The sequence below is a fragment of the Oncorhynchus keta genome, chromosome 32, assembly GCF_023373465.1.
Source record: "Oncorhynchus keta strain PuntledgeMale-10-30-2019 chromosome 32, Oket_V2, whole genome shotgun sequence".
Taxonomy (NCBI): domain Eukaryota; kingdom Metazoa; phylum Chordata; class Actinopteri; order Salmoniformes; family Salmonidae; genus Oncorhynchus; species Oncorhynchus keta.
In genome coordinates this window covers 12198344-12209035 of record NC_068452.1, presented here as the reverse complement: position 1 = coordinate 12209035, position 10692 = coordinate 12198344, and the positions used below count along the sequence as shown (strand labels likewise).

General features: G+C 41.8%; 1 protein-coding gene across 2 annotated transcripts; it reads right to left on the bottom strand.

Moving 5' to 3' along the window:
* Window positions 1-263: 263 nt before the first annotated feature.
* On the bottom strand, window positions 264-9589 carry LOC118365127 (zinc finger protein ZFP2-like). 2 transcript variants are annotated; one of them, XM_052490215.1, is made up of 3 exons: window positions 9010-9589; window positions 657-1858; window positions 264-570 (listed from the first exon to the last, which is right to left on the bottom strand). In XM_052490215.1, the coding sequence occupies exons 1-3, from the start codon at window positions 9284-9286 to the stop codon at window positions 547-549; spliced, it is 1503 nt and encodes a 500-aa protein (XP_052346175.1). In that variant the 5' UTR covers window positions 9287-9589; the 3' UTR covers window positions 264-546. The 2 variants fall into 2 exon arrangements, with proteins under 2 accessions (XP_052346175.1, XP_052346174.1); XM_052490214.1 differs by having other exon boundaries at window positions 264-1858.
* Window positions 9590-10692: the final 1103 nt, after the last annotated feature.

Genomic DNA, 10692 nt, shown 5'->3' with positions numbered 1-10692 from the left:
ATTTTTTAAATAATGATGTACAGTAAATACAGCAAATTAAAACTGTATCATAGGTAAACTAACAATATTGTTGACTGAAATGCAGATTTTTCAGCTTTAGTGTGTATATCATATTCACTTAGTTAAGGAAGTTTGCCATCTTTATGACCGGCCCTGCAATGTTCCAAAACACAGTAACTTAAGAGCGTAAGTGTTTTTCTGACATTTTTGAGAAATTTCAGGGAAAATAAAAATCAGCCCTGCAGAACAAGTCCCATGTCCTGGAGGGCATGGCTGTTCTCCACATCAAAGGCCAGCTGGATTTCACTCTCCTGGTGAAATAGCGTTTTGGGTTCTACATTGTGACATTAAAATACTCCTACTGCAATGTTAAAACATTCTACATTGTGACATTAATTCATTGATATCATGAAACAACTCCATGTAAGTATTTTCTGATATTTGATCAGAGATCTTTTATCAGATTATTTCTGGTCACAGCTAAGAGGTTTCTCTACTATGTGTGTTCTCTTAGACTGACCAAAACTCTTCCCACATTGATCACAGCTATAAGATTTCTCTCATGTGTGTGTTCTCTGGTGTTGAGTCAGACTGCCAGATTGACCAAAACTCTTCCCACATTGATCACAGCTATATGGTTTCTCTCCTGTGTGTGTTCTCTGGTGTTGAGTCAGCTTGCTAGATGAAACAAAACTCTTCCCACATTGACCACAGCTATAAGGTTTCTCTCCTGTGTGTGTTCTCTTGTGTAGAGTCAGAGAGCCAGATGTAGTACATCTCTTCCCACATTGATCACAGCAATAAGGTTTCTCTCCTGTGTGTATTCTCTGGTGCACTGTCAGATCACCAGAATTACTAAAGCTCTTTCCACATTGACCACAGCTATAAGGTTTCTCTCCTGTGTGTGTTCTCTGGTGTAATGTCAGACAGCTGGATGTAACAAAACTCTTCCCACATTGATCACAGATATAGGGTTTCTCTCCTGTGTGTATTCTCTGATGTAGAGTCAGATAGCCAGATGTAGTAAAATTCTTCCCACATTGATCACAGCTATAAGATTTCTCTCCTGTGTGTGTTCTCTGGTGTAATGTCAGAGAGCTAGATGTAACAAAACTTTTCCCACATTGATCACAGCGACAAGATTTCTCTCCTGTGTGTGTTCTCTGGTGTAATGTCAGAGAGCTAGATGTAACAAAACTCTTCCCACATTGACCACAGCTGTAAGGTTTCTCTCCTGTGTGTGTTCTCTGGTGTAATGTCAGCTGGTCAGATCGAACAAAACTCTTCCCACATTGATCACATATATACGGTTTCTCTCCTGTGTGTATTCTCTGATGTAGAGTCAGATAGCCAGATGTTGTAAAACTCTTCCCACATTGATCACAGCTATAAGGTTTCTCTCCTGTGTGTGTTCTCTGGTGTTGAGTTAACTTGCTAGATTTAACAAAACTCTTCCCACATTGACCACAGCTATAAGGTCTCTCTCCTGTGTGTGTTCTCTTGTGTAGAGTCAGAGAGCCAGATGTAGTAAAACTCTTCCCACATTGATCACAACTATAAGGTTTCTCTCCTGTGTGTATTCTCTGGTGCACTGTCAGACTTCCAGATTGTCTAAAACTCTTCCCACATTGACCACAGCTATAAGATTTCTCTCCTGTGTGTGTTCTCTGATGAATTTTAATGCCTGATGAGGAGGTGAATCTCTTCCCACAGTCAGAGCAGCAGTGAATTCTCCTCCCTGTGGGTCTCTGCAGGTGTTTCTTGAGGTGTTCTGATCTAGAGAGACTCTTCTCCACCTTATCGGCATCATGAGGTTGTTGAGGCTCCCCAGAGGATCCACGATAGTCCTGTCTCTCTCCTGTGTGAATAACAAAGTCAGAGTTGATGCCAACAGCGTAGTCAGGATGTTGTACAACAATTGACGTCTGTAATGAATGTTAAAATTATTATCTTAAAGACAACAATTGTCTTAAAATGAGCAAGAAGTCACATTTTGTCTTGTTTTCCAATTAGTAGTAACATTGATGATTGTAGACTAGAAATAAGTTATTCATGTTGTTGAAATCCTAAGCAGTGTGCCAGGCAACTTTTGGTCTCCAATATAGGCACCTTTCTGTGGTTAATAAAATTGCAGGACGAGGGCGATGAGCACACAAGGTAATTGCAGAAACACCTCCCTGCTAATGAGGAAACCGATAGTTCTGGATGTAGTATATCTGCCAGGAGCAAAAATGGTGAGCAAAGATGATAGTTTTTCACAATGTATTCTGAATGTGAATGGGGGAAAACGCAGGGGAGTAACCTCCATTTCCAGGTTGCTTATGAGTACATTTCACACTACTTTGGATTATAATTGTGAGGCTCGTTTGAATGTCCTGCTTAATATAATCTTTGCTACAGTATTAAGAATTATGTGTAATTATTGAAGAACCGCGTGAATGACAGTATACATTTGGGTGTTGGATGGGCTATTTACAGATGGGCTGTGTACAGCTGCAGCGATCGGTAAGCTGCTCAGATAGCTGATGCTTAAAGTTAGTGAGGGAGAGTCTCCAGCTTCAGTGATTTTTGCAATTCGTTCCAGTCATTGGCAGCAGAAAACTGGAAGGAAAGGCGGCCAAAGTAGGTGTTGGCTTTGGGTGTGACCAGTGAGATATACTTCCTGGAGCACGTGCTATGGGTGGGTGTTGCTATGGTGACCAGTGAGCTGAGTTAAGGCGGCCTAGCAAAGACTTTTTGATGACCTGGAGCGAGTGGGTTTGGAGACTAATATGTAGCGAGGGCCAGCCGACGAGAGCAGTGGTATATGAAGCTTTGGTGACAAAACGGATGGCACTGTGATTAGACTGCATCCAGTTTGCTGTGTAGAGTTGTGGAGGCTATTTTGAAAATGACATCACTGAAGTCAAGGATCGGTAGGATAGTCAGTTTTGCGAGGGTATGTTCGGCAGCGTGAGTGCCGAACTACAAACCTCAGATTTCCCACTTCCTGGTTGGATTTGTCTCAGGTTTTTGCCTGCCATATGAGTTCTGTTATACTCACAGACATCATTCTAACAGTTTTAGAAATTTCTGAGTGTTTTCTATCCAATACTAATAATAATATCCATATATTAGCATCTGGGACAGAGTAGCAGGCAGTTTACTCTGGGCACCTTATTCATCCAAGCTACTCAATGCTGCCCCCCTGTCACCAAGAAGTTAAGTGTCCAAAGAAGGGCCAGATGTATACAGAATGGTGTCGTCAGCGTAAAGGTGGATCAAGGAATCACCCGCAGCAAGAGCAACATTGTTGGTATATACAGAGAAAAGAGTCGCCCCGAGAATTTAACCCTGTGGTACCCCCATAGAGACTGCCAGAGGTCCGTACAACAAGCCCTCCGATTTGACACACTGAACTCTGTCTGAGAAGTAGTTGGTGAACCAGATGAGTCAGTCATTTGAGAAACCAAGGCTGTTGAGTCTGCCGATAAGAATACGGCGATTGACAGAGTAGACGGCGACACAGTATTGTCTCTTATCAATGGCGGTTATAATATCATTTATGACCTTGAGCGTGGCTGAGGTGTACCCTTGACCAGCTCGGAAACAGGATTGCACAGCGGAGAAGGTACGGTGGGATTCAAAATGGTCAGTGATCTGTTTGTTGACTTGGCTTTTGAAGACTTTAGAAAGGCAGTGCAGGATGGATATAGGTCTGTAACCGTTTGGGTCTAGAGTGTCACCCCCTTTGAAGAGGGTCATGATCGCTGAAGTGTTCCAATCTTTAGGAATCTCGGACGATAAGAAAGGGAGGTTGAACAGACTAGTAATAGGGGTTGCCACAATGGCGGCAGATAATTTTAGAAAGAGAGGGTCCAGATTGTCTAGCCCAGCTGATTTGTACGGGTCCAGGTTTTGCAACTCTTTCAGAACATAAGCTATCTGGATTTGGGTGAAGGAGAAGCTGGGGAGGTTTGGGCAAGTAGCTGCAGGGGGTGTGGAGCTGTTGCCCGGGGTTGGGGTAGCCAGGAGGAAAGCATGGCCAGCCGTATAGAAATGCTTATTGAAATTCTCCATTATCATGGAGTTATCGGTGGTGAGTGTTTCCTAGCCTCAGTGCAGTGGGCAGCTGCTTCTAATGTTAACATGCATGAAACCAAGGCTTTTACGGTTACAGAAGTCAACAAAGGAGAGAGCCTGGGGACACACAGGGCCTGGGTTAACCTCTACATCACCAGAGGAACAGAGGAGTAGGATGAGGGTACGGCTAAAGGCTATCAGAACTTGTTGTCTAGTGCGTTGGGAACAGAGAATAAAAGGAGCAGATTTCTGGGCGTGGTAGGATAGATTCAAGGCCTAATGTACAGTCAGAGGTATGGTAGGGTGCGGGTACAGTGGAGGTAAACCTAGGCATTGAGTGACGATAAGAGAGGCTGCATCTCTGGAGGCACTAGTTATGCTAGGCGAGGTCACCGCATGTGTGGGAAGCGGTACAAAAGAGTTCTCTGAGGCATGATGTGTGGAACTAGGGGCTCCGCAGTAAAATAAAACAATGATAACTACCCTAAACAACAGTATACAAGGCATATTGACATTAGAGAGGCATAAAGCAATCACAGGTGTTGATTGGGAGAGATAGCTAAGACAACAACGGGTAAAACAGCAGTTAATCAGCTAAGACAACAACAGGTAAAATGGCAATGAATGGGCAGAGAGGGTCAGTTAACTACACACAGGGCCTGAGTTTGAGGCTGGGGCCGACAGATAAACAAAATAAACTAAATGGAGTACCGTGATGAATGAACAGTCCAGCAGGCATCAGCTATGTAACCAAGTGATCATAGGGTCATATCGCGCTGTGCAGACTGGCAGGTATTATCCAGGCTAAAAGAGGCTGGTGTCTGAGCTAAACATGTAAAGGCCGCTAGCAGTGGCTAACGATGACTACATAGCTAGTAGCTAATTAGCTGGTTAGCTTCTGATGGCTAGCTTCTGTTGGAGGTTCTAGCTATGAGGTCGGAAAATTGCAGATCCGTATCACATTGGGTGAGGCGGGTTGCCGGAAGGTATATTTAATTTAAACATGGAAAAAGAGATTTAAATATTTTGCAATATATACAAGAAATTACCAAAAAAAAAAACATTTACAACAACAAACAAGTCTTACTGCTACGCCATCTTGGATTGACTCTGTTAAAAAACATTGGATTTAGCAAACACTGAAATTATTTAGTATTTATGTGCCCACAAACTGTTTTCCCGGCGTAACATAAGGAGCCACTAAATGATACATAGTTTAAGTGCATTTCAGAATACAAAAACTGTCCAACGGCAAGATCCGTATTTAAGTTGAAGTTCATCATATGACAAGCATAACGTTATGACTATAACTACTGTTCACTGAAGGAGGGAAACTAGGTACAACATACGATTAAATTCACGCCTCGCTCGGGTTTATTCCTTTAATGTAATACGGCTCTTCACCGACCCAGGAAGGGGCGGGGCCAAACAGGTGTTGCACCTCGTTTCCCTCCTTCAGGGAAGAGTAATTATAGTGTTACAGGATACTAAACCCCTATTACTCCCTTCAGGGGATCTGACCTGACCTCAAACCCTCCTTCGCCTAATCCACAGATGTCCATCCTCTTCCCCTAAACCAATCCTGTGATCTCCTCCCGTCTACCCAGCACATTCCACAGCCACTCTGTCTTTCTACAGAGCTCACTCCTTTATATACTCTGCGTCTGACCTATCATGTCTTTAATATCTCAATGTTCAAAGTTTATCCCGAATCCAGTCATAAAGTTACACTCCCTTTCAGTCGGTCAACTTCGGTAATACATACTATGGGAAAATAAAATCATTCCCCATGCCGACCCAAACGGATACTAAATGAAACGGCCCCTGGCAGACCACCCAGACCTGACCCCGCAAGATGCGTCAATTTATTAATTGTGTTTTGTTTGAAACACTCCTGTCAATGTTGAGTAAGGACGCACACCTAATTACGCATATAGTAGTAGGACTAGTCTACCTGGCCTGCATGCAAATGTAGGCCTATAAATGTGCCCATTTGGGGATGTCTGATAGTATTTCTGATTGTCTTAACGCACCACCACTAATGAGTTCTGGAGCTTCTCAAAGTAATGTTTTATTCACCTGAAACAGCAAGTAAACAAAGTCTAATCAAAATCAATTGCAAATGAGAATAGTTCCTCAAAGTATTTGAAAATTATTTCCAGCTCTCGCACTTTCAATAACCACTCGGCACGAAAGGGAAAAACGTAATACGCTGATCCAGTGGAAATGTCAAAATACCTGATTACTTCTTATCCCTTTCACAAATAGTCTACAGCTGTAGGTGTCGGCTGTCAGGTTGCTGACTGCTGGTGTAGTCCATTACCAGAAACTAAGGAACATACTGCTGGAGCATACCAGAAACTATGGGAGCATAACGGCTGTGTGCCTATTACCAGAAACTATAGGAGCATAATGACTGCTGGTGTAGCCTATTACCAGAAACTAAGGAGCATACCGACTGCTGGTCTAGCCTATTACCAGAAACTATGGGAGCATACCGACTGCTGGTCTAGCCTATTACCAGAAACTATGGGAGCATAACGACTGCTGGTGTAGCCTATTACCAGAAACTATGGGAGCATAACGACTGCTGGTGTAGTTTATTACCAGAAACTTTAGAGGCATAACATCAGAATCTACGAAGGCAAGCAGCAGTGGGAGGAGTAAGCTAAGGAGCTTTTTCTGATGGCTATCTTGTGTCAGAGGGGTGTCATTAATAGACCATAATGACAAAGTGAAAATAGGTTAAAAAACAACAGAAATACCTTATTTACAAAAGTATTCAAACCCTTTGCTATGAGACTCAAAATTGCTGTCAGGTGCATCTTGTTTCATTAATCATCCTTGAGATGTATCTACAACATGTTTGGAGTCCACCTGTGGTAAATTCAATTGATTGGACATGATTTGGAAAGGCACACACGTGTCTATATAAGGTCCCACAGGTGTCAGAGCAAAAACCAAGCAATGAGGTCGAAGGAATTGTCCTTAGAGCTCTGAGACAAGATTGTGTCGAGGCACAGATCTGGGGAAGGGTTACGAAAAAACAAAAACAAATCTGCAGCATTGAAGGTCCCTAAGAACACAGTGGCCTCCATCATTCTTAAATGGAAGATGTTTGGAGCCACCAAAACTCTTCCAAGAGCTGGCCGTCCAGCAGAACTGAGCAATCGGTGGAGAAGGGCCTTCATCGGGGAAGGGAACAAGAACCTGATGGTCACTCTGACAGAGCTACAGATTTCCTCTGTGGAGATGGGAGAACCTTCCGGAAGGACAACCATCTCTGCAGCACTCCACCGATCAGGTCTTTATGGAAGAGTAGGCAGACGGAATCCACTCCACAGTAAAAGGCACATGATAGCCAGCTTGGAGGTTGCCAAAAGGCATTCAGGCCAAAGAGTTCAATCTTGGTTTCATCAGACCAGAGAATCTTGTTTGTCTGAAAGTCCTTTAGGTGCCTTTTTGGCAAACTCCAAGAGGGCTGTCAGGTGCCTTTTACTGAGTTATAGAAGTATGGACAAATCTTTTTTGTTGATAATTCCATGGGTCTTACAGTTCAAAATCAAATAGCAAAATGATCCTTGGTAGAAACTTCTTAAAACAGTACAATACAGGGGAAGCCCTTCATGTTGTTTAAACAATTCCATATAGCTTAGAAGAACCTCCCCCTCAGACAGGGCTTAGACTGTAATGGGTTAAAACTATCTGAGACTTACATTACTCTGAGACTAGTTATCCTGGGATCGTACATCTTACATTAAGACTAGTTATCATGGGGAATCATTTTAATACATTTGCAAAAAATCTAAAACCTGTTTTTGCTTTGGCATTATGGGGTATTGTGATGGCATTATGGGGTATTGTGTGTAGATTGATGAGGGGAAAAAGTATAATATAATCAATTTTAGAATAATGGGATGCACCGATATTACATTTTTATATTATATTATCCATGACCAAAAAACGAAACCGATATAAAATGCTTTGCTGCCTTTGAAGCATTCTTGTACTGTTAAATAGTTAACGCACACACACGGACACAGCGGTCTAAGCCACTGCATCTCAGTGCAAGAGGTGTCACTACAGTCCCTGGATCGAATCCAGGCAGTATCACAGTAGTAGTCTGTTATTGGTGTGGAGAGGACAACAAAGGAGAGGGATCCCACATGTGGATAGGAAGACACAAATTACCATTATTATGGAAAATACTCATTTAAAATCCAGGAATTTAACAACTGTAGCTTTCTAGGACATGCCAGTAGGTTGTATCCAAGTGCAAACAATTATCAACCCAACGTGGAAAATGTTGAATTTGATCAACAACCAAATTAATGGCTTATTTGCTACGTGAGGTTTACTTGATCTAACAGAAGCTTCGTAATGATTAAGTTGTTACGTGGACACGTGACATACCGTCAACTTTGATAAAAACACTACAGGAGTTGTCTCCAGATCGCTATGCATAGTCATGATAGTAGCTTAGCATCTCTCTCCATTGAATACAGGCGGTGGACGTCAACAACCCTCATAGAATATAAACAATAGTTTACAATAATAAGATGTATCCACCAATCCAAATAAAGGATAAGCGGGAGCTAGACAACCCGCAGTGCCGTTTGTGGACAACGACTCCGCTTGTTAGGGAGGAGGGACATCTTGTCAGTATATCCATAATCGTTGGTGTAGTCAACCCAACTCTCACATGGCACTATTGGGGGGCTCGGTGTGTAGTAAAACATCACTACACGAAAATCACTTCTTGCCGTGCCCCCCAGTCTGCTGTCAGCAGATAGACCCTTCTCAAATATATATGTTAGGGGTAGCTTGCTCTCTACATCGTCTGATTCTAGACATATATGTAATCATCCCAGGGCACTCCGTTGAAGAGGTATTGACGAGCCAACTCCGAATATCCAAAGTTAAAAAACAATTTAAGGCGGTACTTACTGGGGTGAATCAGATCTCCTATCTCGACCTCTTCATCTTTCAATGTGACAGTAATCTCCCCATCCTTCTTCACTCCAAAAACAGCATCTTCCTCTTCTTTCACTGAAACGTATTTCTCTTCTTCTTCCACTGTAACAGCCTCACCCTCTACTTGTTTTACTGTGACACCCTCCTCTTCCTCCTCCTCTTTCACGACAATGTTCAGCCAAAGACCCTCTTTCTCCGACCAGCATTTCCCCTCTTCCTTAACAGGAGGGGAGTAGTTTAGGGAGCTCATGGTCGGGGATGTTAGCTAGCTATCAATAGCGACTAGGCTAGTGCTAACTAAACCAGCCAGCTACTATAGATGACTAATAAAATATAACGTAATATTAAATTAAATAGGTTAACAAGTAGATACGACAGAAGTGTGCCTAAAAAACAGTAGCTAATATACACCGAAAACGTATAAATAGCTTGAATATTTCGGCGATGTTGGCTAGCAAACTACCGAGGTGGTTGACGAGCTGTTTCTAAAAAACCGTCCACTAGATTATACGTCACGCTGGCAGCGTCGCCCGAAAGACACACCTTGCCGTCTGCTGACTGGAGGGGAAACGCAGTCGAGGATCATATTTTATTTATAGACAAAGATTATTTTTTTAATTGGTTTAATTAAATAATACTATTATATTGAGACATACAAAAAAGTTGAATGTGTTGATTGATTCGTGCGAATAAAACAATATTGACTACAGCACATTTAAGGCAGTTTCATTAAGTCAAACTAAATATAAATAAGTAGCTAGCTACTGTAGGTCTATACTGCTCCTACATGGTGTAACAATACATACTGTATTAAAGGTATATAATACCTTTAAAGGTATTAAAGGTGTATAATACCACCTTCCGGAGACACCTGAAACCCCACCTCTTTAAGGAATACCTAGGATAGGATAAGTAATCCTTCTCACCCCCCTTAAAAGATTTAGATGCACTATTGTAAAGTGGATGTTCCACTGGATGTCATAAGGTGAATGCACCAATTTGTAAGTCGCTCTGGATAAGAGCGTCTGCTAAATGACTTAAATGTAAATGTAAATACTGTAGATATATATAATGAACAGACTAGGTCTATACTGCTCCTACATGCTGTAACAATACATCATGTAGATAGATGTAAATAATGAACGCACTAGGTCTATACTGCTCCTACATGGTGTAACAATACATCATGTTTATGTACACTACCATTCAAAAGTTTGGGGTCACTTAGAAATGTCCTTGTTTTTTTCCCCATTTATTTTCCTGTTTTTGCTTTGTCATTATGGGGTATTGTGATGTCATTATGGGGCAATGTGATGTCTTATGGGGTATTGTGATGTCATTATTGGGTTTTGTGTAGATTGATGAGGGAAAAAATGATTTAATAAATTTTAGAATAAGGTAACCTTTATGTCCTTTATCTTTGTTTCATTGTGTTGTTTTTTTCTTTTTTATTCAGTTTGTCACATGATTTCTCAATTTGCAGGACGTTTGCCAATCTGTTGTACAGCCAGACTTATTTGCCATTCCTTTTCCCTCATCCTTCTCAACCATACCATTTTTAAATTCCTCATCAATCCACTGGGATTGAACAGTTTTACAGTCATATTCTTAATGGGTGCATGCTTATTAGTAACTGGAATAAGCAATTTCACAAAT